The sequence below is a fragment of the Haliotis cracherodii genome, unplaced genomic scaffold (assembly GCF_022045235.1).
Source record: "Haliotis cracherodii isolate W230 unplaced genomic scaffold, xgHalCrac1.p SCAF_8, whole genome shotgun sequence".
Taxonomy (NCBI): Eukaryota; Metazoa; Mollusca; class Gastropoda; order Lepetellida; family Haliotidae; genus Haliotis; species Haliotis cracherodii.
Genome location: NW_027266341.1, coordinates 50328217 through 50349452, shown reverse-complemented (window position 1 = coordinate 50349452; position 21236 = coordinate 50328217). Strand labels below are relative to the sequence as shown.

At 38.7% G+C, this 21236-nt stretch overlaps 1 protein-coding gene across 2 annotated transcripts in view; it reads left to right on the top strand.

Annotated features, from left to right (window-relative positions):
* The window catches only part of LOC139450521 (large neutral amino acids transporter small subunit 1-like), a 49840-nt gene that overhangs the window by 6816 nt on the left and 21788 nt on the right, over positions 1-21236 (top strand). Inside the window, exons 2-3 of one of the 2 annotated variants that reach the window (XM_071232251.1) lie at positions 12819-12944; positions 13467-13481. In XM_071232251.1, the coding sequence (XP_071088352.1) occupies positions 12819-12944; positions 13467-13481 (141 nt within the window). The remainder of the gene's footprint in view (positions 1-12818; positions 12945-13466; positions 13482-21236) is intronic. The other variant, XM_071232252.1, reaches the window with a different exon arrangement.

Below are 21236 nucleotides of genomic sequence, written 5' to 3'. Positions count from 1 at the left end.
CTTACCTCCAACATTGAAATTGCACATTGTGATATAACTGGAATACAGTTCAAAGAGCCATAAAACTCAACTAACTCACTCACCCGGACTATTTTTGGGACTGTCTGAAAAACAAAACAACATGAGACCATGGAGCAGTCACATCAAACAGTTCATGCTACCTTTTCTTTCTGTAACCATGGTAACTGTAAATATTGTCAATCCTTCATCTCTATGAGCATGATGAGAAGAGAGAATGTGGTAATGAACTTGGACATGTTATTCACAGAATCACAACAAGCAGGTTGTGTGTTGTGTGTCTGAGGCTGAGTGTGATCTGGAGCTCTGGTTGCGTTGTTCACCCATATAATACCAGTACAGCAGTAGTGTGATTTTTCCGATGTTCAGTTGATTGCATTGAGGAAATTAACAGACTGTTTTCAATGTAGGCCTTGGTTACCTTTTGATTTACAGAGCTCCAGATATGCTTTTGGTGTTGTGGGTATTTTACCCATGCATTTTATGATCATTGGGTATCAGTAATTCTATCTGGGTATTGTAATTTCTGTTACCCACCAGTTTTTAGAGTATACAACCCGGTATATGACCGGCCTTGAAAGGATGTAGCACAACATGAGGCTGACATGAAGTGGGCACCCCACAAGCAAACCTTGCAAGGTTTTGTTCAACACTGCACATCACTATATTATGACATATCACTCAGTGTGATGCAAAACATACATCACAGTTGGATGTAGAAAAGTGCCGCCCTGGATTTTTTATAGAAAACATATTTCCTTGTGAAAGTTAACTTGAATAAGAAATGAATAATCTTATTTGCCCCCCCTACCCCCCGTCAATAAAAGTTAACTACGGCCTTGAGCTCTATGTGACTAGATCAGGTGCCAGTCAACATTGGTCAAAACGGACAACTGATCAATGAAGTTTTAGAAGATCTAGAAATTGTATGTTCCCCCGCATGCCAACGAAATGATGAAACAGCTGATGGTGGTAAACATGTCTTATCTATAATTATTTATTTATTCTCGCAATAAATTGCCCCTAAAGTCGACAATGAACTGATATACATAAATATTAATGTATTTTCTCCTAAAGTAGACAATGAACAGAAATATAAATACTGATCATGCTAATGCATATTCTTTTTAATCAAATGCTGATATTTTTAAATATTCACAGTGGAGTTATTAATGTTCGAAAATATCGGAGGATGTATCTATATAATCTAGTAACATTAATTGCAATGCAATTCGAGCCACATATGCCTAATATCAAATACAGTTTCCACTATGGGAAGACAAAATGTCTCTGAAAATTTGCATCACACGCCCAAAAATTTCATTGCTTTTAGATCGGGGGGATTTTCTCTCATAAGTAGAATTTTCAAGGTGAGTCCTTGTGGTACAATGACACAATATTATTGATTGTTACTTACTAAATATCATAATCTTTGCAAGATGCTTATCTTCATATATTTCTTAATTGAAGATGACAAATTACTGTATGTTTTGATGAATTCTCGTTTTGTGCGGAGACAAACATGAAAAATGCCAATTTTGGTAAAATAGACATTCAAAAGAAAAACTTTCAATGAGGTTTCTAAAAATATTCATTTATGCCCAAGTCCTGTCATACAATTCAACCTTTTGTTGTGGATAGTAAGTGAGATATTAGCAAAATAACAGCTGTAGTTGATGCACAGTCAACTCCACTGATTTGGATCAGTGAAAATGATTGTACTCACTGACATACTGTTTATGTGGGCGGTCGGGTAGCCTAGTGGTTAAAGCGTTCGCTCGTCACAACCAAAGACCCAGGTTCGATTCCCGACATGGGTGCAATGTTTGAAGCCCATTTCTGGTGTTTCCCGCCGTGATATTGCTGGAATATTGTTAAAAGCGGCGTAAAACCGTACTCACTCACTCACTACTGTTTATGTAAGGACTGATAAGCACATTTTATTTTTTTAATTTTACCCATAAATTTTTAACAATCTACGTCGTTACAAATGGGTTGTTGTTCCAGTTTCTGTATCTTGGACAGCGAAGTTTATCTTGTGTGTCATAATTACCATGAGAAACTGTTCCGTCTGTTGACTTAATTTTTTAATCAGGGATAATTCTAGGGTTGGGCCTTGTGCTTTTTGCCCCTAAATTTGAAAAAAGGCCCACATTTTCAAATACAATGGGGCATTTTAACATTGTTCTGTGTGGGCATACCTCTGGAATTTTTTAAATTTTCACATAAAGAGATGTGGTCAGAAAATTACTAGAATGAACCATGTTTAATCCACCCTTGAATGGTGATAAACAACCATGAAACAATTTTTATGCCAGTCTCCAGAAACGTTGAACAGTTTCACTGTATGTCCTGGCCATTGTAGTTTTACATGAATTCAACAAAGACTGTTACAACACGTTCATTTTGTGGGCGGGTATTTTTCTCGACTCACACAAGGCATTCTTTAAACATTCAAATCACTGACAAGCTGCCACATATCGAATACGATACCTCTGGTCTGCCTGCAGTATCCCACACCTCATTCACAATGTTTAGCTTCAGCATTGTTCAGTGGCCAACTGACCATTCTCTAGTGTTTATCACAAGCCACTGACCCGCACATGACTCTGTGCTGCTGGCCATGGTAATAATAGCCCAGCTGTTGTTATAATTTGTATTGGGCAGCACTGTGAATATTAAGAGAGATATATTTAACTTTCTTAACTCAGGGAATATATAAGACATATATATACACTCCCTGTTAAAACCGTGATGATCGGGGGTAGAATAGGTCTCCAGCAACCCATGCTTGCTGTAAAAGGTGACTATGCTTGTCGTAAGAGGCAGCGCACGGGATCGGGTGGTCAGGCTTGCTGACTTGGTTGATGCATGTCATTTTATCCCAATTGTGTGGATCGATGCTCATTATGTCAATCACTGGACTGTCTGGTCCAGACTCAGTTATTTACAGACCGCCATCATAAAGCTGGAATATTGCTGAGTGCAGCGTAAAACAACAAACCAACAAAAGTAAAAGTTTCTACGTATGATCGTAATAAGGTAACACATTTTGGCTATTTGCCATCACATTACATGAGTTTGTCTGATTGGAATGCTCTTGCACCTACTACTGCTTTTGTCACTTTTAGCTTGTTGGTAGGATGTTTCTCAGCAGTGTGATAAATGATATCACTGAATTTGTCCTTGTCTGCACTTCTACAGTGAAAACACTCATAGCTGAACTGTCTGATACAACATAGCTGATACAAGGGCAGCGAGTACAGTATCAGAGAGTACAGTATCAGAGAGTACAGTATCAGCGAGTACAGTATCAGAGAATACAGTATCAGCGAGTACAGTGTCAGAGAGTACAGTATCAGAGTACAGTATCAGCGAGTACAGTATCAGAGAGTACAGTATCAGAGAGTACAGTATCAGTGAGTACAGTATCAGGGAGTACAGTATCAGCGAGTACAGTATCAGAGAGTACAGTATCAGCGAGTACAGTGTCAGCGAGTACAGTATCAGAGAGTACAGTATCAGCGAGTACAGTATCAGGGAGTACAGTATCAGCGAGTACAGTGTCAGAGAGTACAGTATCAGCGAGTACAGTGTCAGCGAGTACAGTATCAGAGAGTACAGTATCAGCGAGTACAGTATCAGGGAGTACAGTATCAGCGAGTACAGTGTCAGGGAGTACAGTATCAGAGAGTACAGTATCAGGGAGTACAGTATCAGGGAGTACAGTATCAGCAAGTACAGTATCAGAGTACAGTATCAGAGAGTACAGTATCAGAGAGTACAGTGTCAGCGAGTACAGTGTCAGCGAGTACAGTATCAGCGAGTACAGTATCAGCGAGTACAGTGTCAGAGAGTACAGTATCAGCGAGTACAGTATCAGAGTACAGTATCAGAGAGTACAGTATCAGCGAGTACAGTATCAGAGTACAGTATCAGAGAGTACAGTATCAGCAAGTACAGTATCAGAGAGTACAGTATCAGCAAGTACAGTATCAGAAAGTACAGTATCAGCGAGTACAGTATCAGCGAGTACAGTATCAGCGAGTACAGTATCAGCAAGTACAGTATCAGAGAGTACAGTATCAGAGAGTACAGTATCAGCGAGTACAGTATCAGCAAGTACAGTATCAGAGAGTACAGTATCAGCAAGTACAGTATCAGAGAGTACAGTATCAGCGAGTACAGTATCAGCGAGTACAGTATCAGAGAGTACAGTATCAGCGAGTACAGTATCAGCGAGTACAGTATCAGAGTACAGTATCAGCGAGTACAGTATCAGAGAGTACAGTATCAGCAAGTACAGTATCAGAGAGTACAGTATCAGCGAGTACAGTATCAGAGAGTACAGTATCAGAGAGTACAGTATCAGAGAGTACAGTATCAGCGAGTACAGTATCAGCGAGTACAGTATCAGCGAGTACAGTATCAGAGAGTACAGTGTCAGCGAGTACAGTGTCAGAGAGTACAGTGTCAGCGAGTACAGTGTCAGCGAGTACAGTATCAGCGAGTACAGTATCAGAGAGTACAGTATCAGAGAGTACAGTATCAGCGAGTACAGTATCAGAGAGTACAGTATCAGCGAGTACAGTATCAGAGAGTACAGTATCAGCGAGTACAGTATCAGCGAGTACAGTGTCAGAGAGTACAGTATCAGCGAGTACAGTGTCAGAGAGTACAGTATCAGCGAGTACAGTATCAGCGAGTACAGTGTCAGAGAGTACAGTATCAGCGAGTACAGTATCAGAGAGTACAGTATCAGTGAGTACAGTATCAGCGAGTACAGTATCAGCGAGTACAGTATCAGAGAGTACAGTATCAGCGAGTACAGTGCTTCATGTGCTGCTCCACTTCAGTTAGTACACACGCACCGAATCAGCTCATCTTGAGTACAGTTCCTATTTGCTAATATCTCTCTTCTCATTCAACTTTGATTGAAATACAACCTGTTTTGTGTTGAAAGTCGTGAACAGACTGACGAATATGTGTGCCTTACACAATTTACATACTTTTTTTTTACACACCTAAGATGCTTTTCATGTGAACGCATAGCAAATTTAAATATAAGCACGTATGTACAGTTACACATGTGTAAAATTACCTTCACGTAGTAAACACTGGTAAATGTTGTGCATGTGTATGGGGTATTAGAGGAAGGTCTCATTCTGAGTATTCATGGTATATTTCCTGATTATGGCATATATCAAAATGTATCGATCCGTTCATCGTATCATGCATACTGACTTCATGAACTAGAATTGTATCATTGATCATGATGAATACCAGATGATGGAAACAAAAGGTGTAACAGAGCTATGGATAAGCTTTTGGCTATTTGGGTGTTTTACCCAGGGTTTCAATTTGATCAGTATCCACAATTTTTAGAGGGTATTCAAATTGTTTTTACTCTCCTGTTTCTGACATTTGGGTATTTTAACTGGAAAACGTGTTTAGTAACAAACGTTGTAAATCACTGAATAGTAGTATACCTGCTGCATCTGCTTGTGGCTCCCTCTCCAGGAAGCCATTTTTGTTGGCAAAACCTAGCATTGTAAAAAATTCCTTCTTCTTTTTATCGCCAATCAGCGACTGTTTAAGAAACAACAAGTACATCGACTAGTCAGGATGTGCTTTTCAATGGCCATCTATCAGTATGTTTGTCGCTCAAGCTTTTCCAAATGTAAATGTCAGGGAGTGAATTTCGCGATCGGCTGATACACAATCATTTGGTCTAACAGTAATATACAACCATTTTATCTAATACATAGCTGTAACATACGCATAAATTCTAATTCAATAGTGTATATATAGTTTTTGTTGCATATTTTATACGCCAGGGCTTGATTTGTCTGCATATTTCAGTTTATTTAATGCCTATTTTATGCAAATATGCAGCTTATCTCGAGCTCTGGAACATGAAAATGATCAAGTCTCCCACATCAGTGATCAGTCACACATGTAACAGCCAGTTGAATCAGGTCGCATGTGGCCAGGACAGAAAGCTTTGTTTTAATGTTTCTTGTTAAATGCTGCACTCAGCAATATGCCACTTAAATGATGGTTGTCTCTAAATAATTGAATATGGACCAGACAATCCAGTGATTAAAATCATGAGCCTTGATCCACATGATTGGGATTCATGATTCATGATTCATGCATCAACCAAGGTATTGGTACATATCGCAATACATGAATCATTTTCGCAATAAATTGCATTAATACAAAATTCAGACCAGAGCTCCAGATAACTTTTTGAGCAATTGAGATTTTACTCTAGGGTTATTACATTTTCCATTGGGTAACCAATATTTTTTCACTCATCTATTCATCACTCTATTGGGTTTTCCAAAAATTAGTAAACTTTTAAGATTTAAAAAAATGAAATAATGCTTTAGATGTATATAACTTTCTAAATATATAGGCTTGACTCAAAGCGAAAATTAGCTCGTAGGCCTAATTGATTGTGTTTCGGAAATTAGCTCGATCCTGTGTACGCATGCTGGAAAAACTTCATTGGGTATTTACGCATGCTGTTTTTATACATTTGAGTTTTTCGTTTAATGCATGCGTTTCTGTACGCAAGTTAATTGAAAGTAATTGGGTTTGAAATATTTTTGGGAGGTATTTTACGCAAATATGCTGCTTATCTGTTGCTCTGCAATACCCATTATAAGTAATTACAATGTAGTTCTCAATGAATGATACAAACAAAAGGCTTGATTATTTTACCACTCGAAGTCTAAATAGCTGAAGTTTAAGAATTCTCGAAAGTCAGGGTTAAATAATGTCAGCATGGTACAGTTAGGTGTGGGTAAGGGTTATCTTCCCCATTGATGATTCAGATCTACAGATCCTAGCCTTGCTCAAGGCTGTACTGAAAGAAAAGTCCATGGATATGTAGTAATTCTATCCTCCTAATAGGCAAGTCTAGATATGTGGACTCCAGTCTCGTGTAGGGCAACCTGTTCTTATTATTTACGTTATCTAGAAATTAAGATTAAAACTAATAATTATTGCCTTAGAGACTTGTGCAAGTCTAACTAAGTCCATACTGTATTATTTATTAGCCACTATCACATGGTTGTGTAATGCTGAGTGCCATGATGAGCAACAAAGTAAACACTCAACTGGCTGAAGAGAAATGGGGTTTGTTTAATGACGCTTTCAAGGTTATATATCGATGTCCTTACACATGTGTGCCTGCTTGCGTCTGTCTACAAACTATAGTCCTTGTCCACCGAGATACCATAGTTTAACCCCCGCTCACACATTGTAAACTGACTCTATGCCGACCAGTCCTTGTTTTGCCCCAAAGTGGTGAGCGCCAGGTAGGGTAACGCCAAGTACCATCTTTTAATGTCTTTGGGTATGATGCAGTCGGGATCGAACCCCTGACCTTCCCCTCTCACAACAGGTGCTAGAACCACTGAAGCGGTCCACATCCAGCTAGCATCCTTGAATATCATCAATGGTCTTTACAAAATACAATGTAGTACTAACCACAGGATAATATAATAGCAGTGCCGTAACCAGCTGGGGGGGGGGGGCAGTTGCCTCCCTAGATTTTTTATAGAAAACAGTTTTATTTGAATCAAGTTGGGGTCAAGTGATAACTTGTACAAATATTTGCCTGCCCTGTCAAAAAAAGGTAAACTACGGCCTTGAATAGGCTAGTATTTATTCCAACACTTATTAGAGGGTATTTGTGTCATTGATTAATCTCCAAACCACAGTGGGGTGGGGTGGTTAAAGACTTGCTGGTCACATCAATGATCCGGGTTTGATCCCTGCATTAGTATGATCTGTGAAGAAAACCAATTCTGGTGTAACCCCCCCCCCCCCCCAAATAATATTGCTGGAATTTTGCTGAAAATGGCGTAAAACCACACTCGCTCACTTTCGCCAAACTGCAAGATCAGCATGGGGAGTGATGGTCATGTGCCAGTTTGTGGTGTTACCGGATAAGTCAGGAGAACTGATAGTGTTGTTGTTGCTGACCTTTACAGCCTTGTACATCGTCGGCAGAGATAACGCCTTACGTGCCTACATTGCAGCAGACTTATCTAATCACATGTGATCTACTTACCCGGTTATTTCCGACAATGCCAAGTGCTGGGGGTGGCTCTCTGTCTCTCGTTCAGATAAATGGAAATGGTCGTCTCAAAATGTTTAGGTCACAATTTATTAAAGATAGAATATTACTTCTGCTCCACTGTCTGCTGTTGCCAGTCAAGGTCAAGAAATTGAAATTACCATATTCGACATAATAACCCCAGGGCGCTCTCAAAATTATGAGGGGGCTCTGATTAGAATATTATTTTGGTGGAAAACAACAGAGTTGAAAGATTGTAAATTTTGTGGATTATGCGGACAGCCTGAAATGTTTATATACGACAGATATAATTTTCCAGAATTTAATTGCCTTAATTAAGTGAGTGAGTGAGTTGGGTTTAACGCCGCTTTTAACAGTATTCCAGTTATATCGCGGCGTGTCAGCTTAATGTGGGAGGAAAGCCCGAAGTGTTGCAGGTCTCAGACGTTCACGACTTCGGTGAAACCCACGAGCACGGGTATGGTGCTGACAAACCTAGAAACATAATTTGGGCGAACAGGGATTCGAACCCACAATCATAGGTTTCTGGCGTGCCCAAGGGACGCAACTCTGCACAGGGAATCACGGCGCCTTAGACGACTGGGCCACCCGTGCCCCCCCATAATTAAGGGTGCATATAACAAACGTATTATGCACGAATAAATAAGTCTTGTGTACATTGATCAATCGGAAGGGGTGCCAATTACGATTGTTCACTAGCCAGTATATTAGCAAATATCGCCGTGGGTGCTAATTAGAGCGGGGTGCCATGTGTGAATTTGAGCAATATTCTCTGTTTAATTAGGGCATTCATCATCTGTTTGTTTAACCCATGCTTGCTGTAAAAGTTTGTGCTTGTCATAAGAGGTGACTAACGGGACTGGGTGGTCAGTTTCGCTGACTTGGTTGATGCATGTTATCATATCCCAATTGCATGGATTGATGCTCATGATGTCAATCACTGGATTGTCTGGCCCAGAGTCGATTATTGAGTGAGGCGCTAAACAACAAACAAACAAACAGAACTGCACATGCATAGCTGGACATTGGTGAATGCAAACAAGTCCTGAGAACATTTGATGGATGCCAAGCAAGTTAACTGGTACATGCACTATCATGACTATAGCACTACAGCAGTAAATATGATTATTTATTCCTATCATGTCTATATTCATGATAATCATGATAATACCATTTGCTATTTATTTATAAATATTACTCATGCTACCATTGATATCATTCAGTGAATTTAACCATATGATTTCATGTATAATGCAGCATGAATATGGAAGCAAGGATTTTCTTACGCTTGAACTTGTATTGTATGTGACATACCGTATTTGATGTAATAAGCGCCTAGGGCGCTCTCAAAATTTGAAATAGGGGGCTCTTATTAGAATAAAATTTTGAAGAAAAAAAAACAGAGTTGAAAGATTGTAAATTTCGTGGTTTATGTTGACAGCCTGAAATTATACAAAATGAAAGTCTGTGTGTATTATACACGACAGATATATTTATCCAGAATTTAATTGCCCATAATTAAGGGTCAATATAACACACGAGAGCGTATTATACACGAGTAAATAAGTCTTGTGTACATTGATCAATCGGAAGGGGTGCTAATTGGGATTGTTCACTAGCCAATATATTAGCAAATATCACCGTGGGCGCTTATTAGAGCAGGGCGATTATTACGTCGAATACGATGTTTGGTTATTATAAAACTTTGATCTTCATCTATATTCATATAATTAAATTTTCGTTGTGTTCACTGAAATTCCTGCATTCTGATTAGCTGAATTGGTCACGTGTTATTGCATTCATTTCCCAATGAATGTAAAAAATTAAGCCACACCCACCGAGGCGCACTTCTTTTATTACTAAGGAATGTCGGGGAGTCCCAATATTACAGTCGAGGGAATTCCCTTTCTGCTCATGTGTATCGTCATGCACAGGTCATTTAGCGACTTTCATGCATATTCATTGTTCAAACTACCCTTTGAAAACAAAAGCCGAGAATGAGTGAAACAGCAAACTTAGTGCAGGCTTGCTCGCCTGTTTTTTCCCCGCTCGCCTCGCTTCAACTTTCATGTCTTCGGGTTTCATTTCAAACTAGCATTTCTCCAACTGTGTTTTGCCGTAATCTGGGAAGTAATGTTTGAATCTGGCAGTACCTGACCATGTTATTTGAAACAGCCGCCTTCCCCCGGACATATTTCTTCCGGTTCGTTACAGTCTGACTGTTCTTTTCGCCTCTTGCCTTAATTGACAGGTCCAATGAACATTGTTTTAATCCTACTCTCCGTTGATTGGCTACTGACTGTGTAGGCATGTCAAGTTATGTGCCTAAATTAAACGATCACCTGATTCATGTCACACCACTGTATGTATTCCTACACCTGGAATGTTTATCAGTCTCGTCATTTTTGGCTTCTGATATAAACAACTGTTTGTGATTAAACTATTGTAGATAAAACATCTTTTACGTTGTCGGATTTAATGATAAGCATTGACTGTGTATTTTTTTCGGTTCATTGAGGTATGAATGGAAAAACCGATGTGCAAACTGTATGAATCTGCGTAGGGGATTCTTACAAAAGTTTGCGCATCGGTTTTTCGATTCATACCTCAATGAACCGAAAAAAATAAACAGTCAATCCTTAAAACGACGAGTATGACAGTTTATTATACACGTTGCACACGTGTTGAATGTCCTCCGGCCCTTGAAACAGTCATGTCTGGCATGTTGTCCACCATTTCTCTTCATGCATGGGGATTCCTGTTCTCAAGAGCAGGTCCCCAGCCACCTGTGCTGGTCGAAACAGGCAGTTTAATGGATCAAGTACTGTGAAAATAAAATAAATTGCCAGGCTGCCATTGGAAGCTACAGGCCCTGACCAAACTCGTCAGGCCCTCGTTTAAAGAACTGCAGCTTATTAACATGATTAATAAATCGACATGTAAATTTACTGCAGGCCATAAGGATCAATACAAATTTTAAATATACACGAGATATACCTGCCAGGGGCATATGGGCCGGGTGCTTATTTCAAACACTGATGCAGTGGTCAGCGTGGCTAGGCTTGCTGACTTGGTTGATGCATGTCAATGTAAACACATTTACCAGTGTTAAATACCAAACCTGCGTCCACACATTGATATTGTCAGTGCACAACCAGCTGAATGATAGGACCAGGGAGCAAGATGTTGCACCCGAAATGCTCAGATACATTCATGAACATTGTCATGTATCAGAAGCAGGAGCACTAGGAGGGTTGTGAGGTATTGCTGCTAGATATGCTTGGGACCATATTCAGTTTGTTTGCTGTTTAATGCTGCACTCAGCAATGTTCCACCTATATGACGGCGGTCTGTAAAAAATCGAGTCTGTACCAGACAATCCAGTGATTGATGCCATGAGCATCGATCGACGCAATTGGGATCGATGACATGCATAAACCAAATCAGCGTATCTGAGCACCCGATCCCGTTAGTCCCCTCTTACGACATGCATGGTCGCCTTTTACAGCAAACATGGGTTGCTGAGGACCTATTCTACCCCGGATCTTCACGGGCCTCGACCATATTCTGATAAATAAGAAACAAGATGAAGAGTCAGGATGTAAATGTGTCCTTAGGAAAGTGGAATGTTAGGCGTGGATCGGTAATTAAAATGACATCAGCATCCAAACACCTTCCAGCATCCCAACTCCCATTTAGAAAATAACATTCAGACCCCAACTTTGCCCATGGACATGGGTTATGTATATGTGTCATTATTTGGTGAGGCGACTCAAACCGTGGCATCAGAGGATGTTATTCAAAATACAATATGATTTTATCATCATAACTTTTTGAATATTTGGAAAATGTTACCATCCAGTATTATCAAATTTGTAATAAAGAGATAATAGGAGATTTGTAATCATGGTAATAGGAGAGATTATAATGTGTGCATTTTTCCTGCCCATGTTATTTATCAACGGACATGTCGCGATGTCAACAAGATTGCTTGTAAATTCCTACAAATGACATGTTTTTGCAATTTTTTCTGACAGAAACGCAGGTGTCGATACTAAATATCCCTTTTTAAATGCTGAACCATCAGAAGTTTTAAATTAGTAGAGAGTGAAGTGAATACTGAGTATTACAGTCAGAGACCCGTCAGCCATGTTATGGGTTTACGTCTTTGCAGTGCAGTACTTCATCATTGAACTTTATTCAGTTATATGCATATATTATTAAATTTTGTTCATAGACCAAAACTGATGAATTTATTGTGACAAAAGAGGGATTATTTGTAATTTGTTCCCCTGTTTTTAAGAATCCTGGATACAAGCAGACAGTACCATGATTACTTAAAGGATAAAGTATGTGATGTCTTTTTTCAATTTGAGACCCGTGAAGATTCAGGTTAGAATAGGTCGTCAGCAAACTATGCTTGCTGTAAAAGGCGACAATGCTTGTCATAAGAGGCGACTAACTGGATCGGGTGTCAGGCTTGTTGACTTGGTTGATGCATGTCATCGTTTCCCAATTGCGTGGATCAGCTCTTGATGTCAATGACTGGATTGTCTGGTCCAGACTCGATTATTGACAGACTGCCATCATATATGTGGAATAATGCTGAGTGCGAGATTAAACAATAAACAAACAAATTTTATTTGAAGATGATAATTGATTTTCTTATGTATTCTCTGTTCTCCAGGTCTGCTGATCGGCATCAACATCCGCAATGTCAAATGGGCGACCCGGGTGCAGGTCGTCATTACCACCTGCAAATTGGTGGCACTTGCCATCATCATTGTCATCGGATTCATCTACTTTGGGAAAGGTGAGTGACTTCATCCTTGTTTCAGAGGACAGGTTTCCAAACTTAACAAAGATGCTAGTCCAAGACTAGTAAACTTCAGGCAGGACTAGTGACATTGACTAACACTTGATGGCAACTGTGTAGCAGGTCATTTTTTCAGGTTTGTGATAACAAGAAATTATTTCTAACCCTGAAGGGTCTTCTGGAAAGATTCCGAAGATAGAGAAATAGATTTGGCTAATTGGCAGGCAGTGTTTGTATTTAAGACATCAGCATGAAAGTGAAGGTGTCCTTTGTCGGACAGTTAATAGAAGACCCCGGGCTTCTGCAAATGATATGCCCTGAAAAATAGCATTACCCTTATATCACTGGATTATCCAGACTTGATTATTTGCAGGCCTATGATAAAGCTGAAATATTGCTGAATGTGATCAACAACAAACTAACAGCTATAACAGTGTACAAATTTATCAAATTAACATATTATTATAAACCATACCTCTTCCTGTTGAGCTTACCGTATTTAATGTTTGATGTTTCTAGATATGAAGACTCAAGGTATACTCACTGGTTTTACTAACATGTTTTTTCTTACTAACCCTTTGTGGTAAAGCACTTCATTCTGCCATTGCTTGTTCTACTGTCACCCAACTGTAGCTTTAGCTCGCAACAGCTGTAAGCTGGTCTGTATGCTGTGTTCCGTGGCCTTGGTGCAAATCCCACAATTGCCCTGGTGATGTTTCTAGATTACTCATCACCATACCCGTGCTTGTGGGTTTCACAAAAGTGGTAAACGTCTAAGACCTGCATCACTTCGAGCTTTCCGCACACAAATAGCTGACACTCTGATGTAACTGAAATATGGATCAACATTATCACAGGGCTCACTCTAAAATAAACTACTCAAAGAAGTTAAAGAACACCTGATTCTTTCATATTACTATAGTTTATCTGCCATTTGTATGTTCTTTAACTTCTTTTAAGTAATTAAATATATTTTGGGGTTGCAAATGTATGTTGGCCATTTTCCATTTTTTAAAATAAAAATAATGATTTTGCCTTATTTTGACACATACTAACTTGTTTATCTTTTCTTGTTCCCAAAACATAGTGTTCCCAATGATCACGTGTTTCCGAAGCACATGCTCGTGAGAGGCATGCGTTTGGGTGAGATGATTTCTGTTCATTGGGAACTCTGCAGTAATGTTAGTATGAGTCAGGATAAGTATAAATAATATTTTTATCAGAAAAAGTTTATAATTGAACATGTAGTCGTACTACTACATACAGGGGCCACAGATGGCCAATTATCTAAGCAGTTCAAATGGCTGTGGAGACTTGCATCCCTTGGCGCTAGAAACTTATGAATGGGGGTTCGAATCCTGGTAGCCCCAGTTATGTGTCTAGGTTTGTGAGCACCAGAGTTTCGGGCTTTCCTCCCACATTTAGCTGACGTGCTGGAATACTGTTCAAAGCGGCGTTAAGCCCAAGTCACACTTCACATGTATTGCTGTGTTTGGTATTTTGACTTTGTTTCCAGTTCAGCACTTTGCACTTTGAGCGATGCAGCATGAACTGAGTGAGCTACAGTGGTCCAAATAATTGGTGGGCGTTATAGACGATGAGCCGTTTAACCGAGGCCGAGGCGCGCGCTCGGAAAATCTCAAATCATCAATATGTGTTTATCTCACGTCACATCAAAATAGTGTATATTTTTATGGACCTAGATCTACCTGTAATATCATTCATTTATTAAATCTGTCACATTTCACAATGTCTGAAATACGTATTCCATTTCAATTTATCATTTTTAATCGATAAATTAAAAAATTATTCACTATTTCCCGCGATGTTATTGAAAATAAAATTCTCAAAAACACATTTCGACAACGGGTCCACATCAAAGAGCAAAATAAAGACGTTTTAAACAAATCTTTAAATATATTATACAAAATGATAAATAAAATCAACAAAAATATATCTAAAAGTAATCAAACTTACATCTAAGTTATTATTTCCATCGTTTCGTGCGATCGCGTGTAATGTAAATCAAATGACATCTCGGCTTTCGTCGCCTTGAATTCTCGGCTGGGACACAATGTTTAATGCAAAAATATATGCATGAAAAATCTTGCAGAACCAATCATGCTTTGTCCAGACAGATACTGAGCTCTAGTTTACATTGACTTAATCCTTGATACGCTAGTGTATGCTAGACTTAAAATGTACGTCATGTTGTAAACGTGAACTTTCAACATGGTTAAGTTATCATTCATGGCATTCATACGTGACCAGCTGTAAGTAATTAACTGTTTAACATGTTTAAGCATGTTAAGAGTAGCTGGTGTAATTTACAGTCATAAAAGAGGTGAAATTTTAGCAATTTATAGACATGCATATTTGAAGCCTTCATTGATGTGTTCAACAGTTTTTTGTTTTTCTCACTGGACTGGTTAATTTGGTTTCCTCAGTTGTGAATCCTTATCATGTTGATCATCAGTTGATATAATTCTGGTTGATGAAATCTGATCACAAATTGACAATAGCCAAACGGCAGTGGTAGATTTAACCACAGGTTTGTATGTAGCCAGCAGTACTTACTGCCCCTTCTCCAGACTGGCTGGCCGACAACTAAATGGTGGAGGTCGCAAAGTGGCTGAACCTGAGTTTGTGTAGCCACCTATCGGAGCTCTAAAATGCCTTTCCTGCACTTTGAAATTAAATCTTGGCTTCCATTTGCCCCATTTTGTGGTGCTTTATGAGCAAATAAAGATTTTGTTGTACACAAAATTACAAAATGGCAGCCGGTGGTCAATCTACTGAGATGATCGACATATATCTTTCTTGAGTTAACCATTCACAAGACCTGATTCACCCTAAATATTTTCTGACTGCTTGTCGTAAAAGGCGACTAACGGGATCGGGTGGTCAGACTTGCTGACTTGCTTGATGCATGTCATCGATCCCAAATGTGTGGATAGGTGCTCATGATATCAATCACTGGATTGTCTGGTCCAGACTTGATTAATTACTGCTGGAATATTGCTGATTGCGGCGTTAACTCTTTCCACAATGTAGGCCAGTGTATCTGGCCAGCATCGAGTCCCCAGACACCGTAGGTCAGTTTACCAGCCAAGCCGTAGTCACGTCACAATAGTAGGGTTGCAACGACTACGCTATGAGGCAAATACGATCCGTATCACGAATGTAGGGTAAAGAATACGGATATTAATTCACAAATACAAAAACAAGTCAGCAGTTGATGTATTATTTGTTATATTCAGTGAAACAACAACAACATAAATTATTTGACATGGTTTGTTAATCATTAATATATTATACATTTATATACTGCACTTATCCAGGTACTAGTATCTGCTCAAATGCGGCAATGACCAGTGACCACAATACTGTCAAATTAAATATTTATGAGAATGTTGACTTTTTAAAACATCTATGCATATAATATGTTCTCATGGATATTTTTAGGTACAGGGTATGTAAATGCACGTGATTGCATATTCATAAATATTCTATTTGCCACGAATAACGAATTCAATTCCTGAATGGATACGGTTTGATTCACCGAATACGCAAGTGAATCGTAACAGCCCGACAAAATAGTATATATTTTTATGAACCTACCTGTCATATCATTCTTTTATTAAATCTGTCACATTTCACAATGTCTGAAATATGCATTTCAATTTATCATTTTTTATGGATAAATCAAAAAATTATTCACTATTTCCCGCAATGTTATTGAAAATAAAATTCTTTGACACACACTTTGACAACAATCCACATCAAACATGTCAAAGAGCAAAATAAAGACATTTCAAGCAAATCTTTACATATATTATACAAAGTAATAAATAAAACCAACAAATATATATCTAAAAGTTGTCAAACTAACATCTAAGTTATTATTTCCATCTTTTCTTGCGATAGCTTGTAATGTTAGTCAAATGACATCTCAGCTTTCGTCGCCTTGAAATCTCGGTTCGGATACGATGTTTAAAGCAAAAATATATGCATGAAAAATCTTTGTCACATCTTGTTACCTAGCAAGATACATTCACAAATTTCCGTTTTTTTAATATATATCGTGATTTCCTGCTTAACATGTTCAGAATAACACGATTTAAGAAAAATCTTTCCGTCAACTTCTGAAATTTATAATATATAAGAGGCAGTACCATAGCTGTAATTTGATTGGCTGCCTTAGGTCACATGCTCAAATTTGACTAATCACAAACCTTGTAGCAGATTTCAGCAAGAAGATTTCATTAGAAACTAGTTTTATGCGATGAAATCGCATGTTATAACTACAAAAAAAATCCAGGCGATTTTACAAGCGTGTTAATGAATGAAAAAGCTTTCTAGCGAAGTGTCATTCGAGGAACGTGTTATCCATACGAAGCATTGAAAAAGGGGGTAAATGGGTGATGACAGATACTATTTATAATTCTTTGTAAAATGATTTTCCAATTACGTAAACAATGAAAATAAATCAGAAATAGGTAAGTGAATTTTATTGAAACCTTTTATTTGGCGAAAATCGTCAATTTGGTCTTTGATCCTTAATCTGGACGTTATCAACGTGTTAGCTTACATTTTTTATTTACAACGAACGCAGTTAAGTTGTAAATGCATTATTTAAATAATGTGATAAACATAACTTTCATATTTATAAACCATAGGATCAGACCTTTCAAATGGTGTATAACATGTAGTAGCAAAGATATTTTACAAGCAGATATTTTCTATGATAAATGTTGGCTTCATCTATCACACAAGAGTCCCTGGGTAACTCGGTGTCAGAGCAGTAAACACTTCTGGTTGACTGGTGTTGAAAAAGTTAAACAACAAACCATCCATCCATCCTAAATATTTTCACATCAAAATTTCAAGATTCACGAGTAGTGTCCAATTAAACACACATGGAGAAGGGGCCAACAGGCCAGCAGTTATATCGACCCCTGAAACAGTAACATGTTTGGTTGAAAATACCACTTCGTACCACTTCAACTCACAGCAAGTAGGTGAACAGTCATCATGGTTCCTTTATTCAGGGTACCTGTGAAGATCCGGGGTAGAATAGGTCTTCAGCAGCCCATGTGTGGGGGAAGAGGTAACTAACGGGATCGGGTGGTCAGTCTTGCTGACTTGGTTAATGCATGTCATCATATCCCAATTGAGTGGATCGATGCTCATGATGTCAATCACTGAATTGTCTTTTCCAGACTCGATTATTTACAGTCTGCTGTCATATAGCAGGAATATTGCTGATTGCAGCGTTAAACAACAAACAAACAAACAAACAAATCTATCATTCAGGTGAGCTACAGTGCCAGAGCACTTTCATTTTAATCCATCACAAAATGAGATTCATATTCAAGTAACAGATATAATTCTATGCATTACCCTTAGGGGTGGAAGGTAGTGTAATTATCTGCCGCCACCAAGTGGATGGGGGATTTTGGAATGGCTGCTGTCCTCTATCCTTCCGTCTTTCTGTCCGTCAGTCCGCCACGTTTCATTTCTGGAGCACAACTCAAAAACCATGAGAGATATCTTAACCAAATTTGGCACATAGATAGGTCTAGTGGTGAACTAGTGCCTTTTGATAGTTTGGCATTTTTTTTACATTTATTTTTTCGAGTTTCCATAGCAACTTCTTTGACTTGGACTTAAAATGGCAGTAGTGCTCGTTTCCAGAGCAGATCTTGAAAACCAAACAATATTTCTTCACCAAACTTGGCATATTTATAGGCATAGTGGTAAGCTGGTGCCTTTTGATAGTTTGGGATTTCAAAAAAAAATTTTTTTTGAGTTTCCATCATGTCCATCAGCAGCGACTTTGACTTACTCTGAAAATGGCAGTGGTGCTCGTTTCTGGAGGGCTAATGCCTTGCACGCAACCAGACATGTCATATTGGCAGGTGATATGAGTATTTCAAGCGTGCACAATTGGGGCTTTTAGTCCGCATGGTTAGGAATAAGTTTACTCAGATTGACATGAATGTGTTTTAAGATCTTGTTTTTTTAGCATGGTTAATAAATGATGGAACACAGTAATTATTCTATATTCTGGTAGGTTGTTTTCTCTTGCATCAACCGATGCCTCAAATTAGGCAGTGTTATTTTTGGTCGCTGGGTTTTTACAGCATTTGTGCAGACAGCTTAGCATGTACATCAGTTAATGAGGATATCAATTTTCAGTGGATATTCAGCTAAGCGGCAATAGAGCCATGCAGCATGTGTGTGAACTTTAACCAAGTGGAGTGGAAATAGGCTGATGTGATACAGCTTGACTTTCGTTGACTGCATTATAAAGCAGCATTCATACACTTATAGATTGCTGAGCAGATTTTATTTCACGCACCCCCAGTTTGGCTAAATCTGATGCATTTACACAGGGTATGAAACTCCCCCAAAAAATCGGCCAGACCACAGGACTGGCTAGCTGAAATACTTGCCAGCCCTGACCAAAACCTGCCTGCCCACTATAATCATATGTTTCATAGGATAGTTTAATTAAAAATATGAAAACTGATTGCTTGTAGCATAAGCGCATCGCTATATGTTATGTTGTCTAATAGCTAACGGGGTTTCTTTTTGGTTACATTTTATCATTCATCTTAAAATCTGAATTAATGCTTATCAAATATTTAGAATATTTTCACCTATGAAATATAACCCGACTGTCGGGCAGGGGGATTTGAAAATCTCTCAGCCCGAGTTGAAATCAACCCGTCTCGGACGGTGGGGCAGGCAGGTATTTCGAACACTGATATACATGCCTCTGTAGTCTAGAGGAAGAGCATCTGCCCAGAGAGCTGAAGGTCGGGTTTTGATCTCTGGTTGCGTCATACCTAATTTGGCTAAAGACGTTAAAAAGTGGTACTTGTTGTCACACACACACACACACAGACAAACAGACAGACACACACACACACACACACACACACACAAACAAAAACGCACCCACCAACACACACACATGGATGCATGGATCGTTGCAATATTAATGCAATAATCATGAACGTGACGGTCAACCCCAAAATCACCTCACCTCACAGTAACATCCTGTATGTTTGTGAAACTAAAATTTTGTGGCCAATATGTAGGGATGGGTATTTGAGGTTTAAAGTGCATCACAATATTTTGCGATAAACAAGGCCGTATTGCGATATGTATCAGGATATATTGTATAATTCTAAATTTTAGATTCAGAAGCACTGAAACATCAATGTACGGATGGACGTTCACAAATAGAACAATAAAGGATGCTGGTGCAACAAAATGTTTACTCATTTAATAAACATGCAGCCATCTTGGGGCCCTGGATGCACGCTCCGGTGCAGCGAAGGTATTTGGCCAGTGTATGACATGAAACACATGATAAAAGTCACTATTTCAAATCACCCGATATACCTAGCATGAAAATTTTTTATTGTGATGCGTATCGAGGAAAGAATGAACCTCAATTTACCGATATACCAGTAATACAGCGCACCCTCACCAATATGTCAGTGACATCAGAGACAGTGCTCACAGAATTCTGATACAGCAACCCACGCTCGTCGTACGACAAATCACACATTGTAAACACACCAATAGCAATCTTCATTTTATTCATAATTTATGTCAAACATTGGATACAGGAGGCATGCATCGTTTTTATTGGAATAAGATTACGAGCCTTTGTAAACCACACAATAAATAAGCAGCTCATGATTATGGATTACAGATATATTTCATCATTCTCTATGGAAGCAAATTGATATGAACTAAATTAATATTCTGCTTCGCTGTTCCCAACACTAATCTGCAGTATTCATGCTACAGCAGTAAAATTATCATGATAATGTTATATATATATGATTTAGTTTTGAGTAATAATTAGATTCAGTTTAGATCAGTTAGTTGCTGCTGCAATGCCTCTTGTGTTGAGGTGTTTTTCCTAACAGGGATTTGTATTCAGGTAAACAGTACTTCACCTGTTCATTTACCACTACTAGATCAAGTTTCAGTTTAGAATTGGTCTTCAGCAATTCATGCTTGTCATAGACGTTTGTTTATTGGTTAACACCCCACTCCGAAATATTCCAGCTATATGACGGCAGGCTTTAAATAATTGAGTCGCGGCAAGACAATCCAGTAATTGATTTCATGAGCATCGATCTACACAAGTGGGATACAATTACATGCATCAACCAAGTCAGTGAGCCTGACTACCCGATCACGTTAGTCGCCTCTTACGGCAAGCATATTTGCCTCTTATGATTGGTTGGTTGGTTTGTTGTT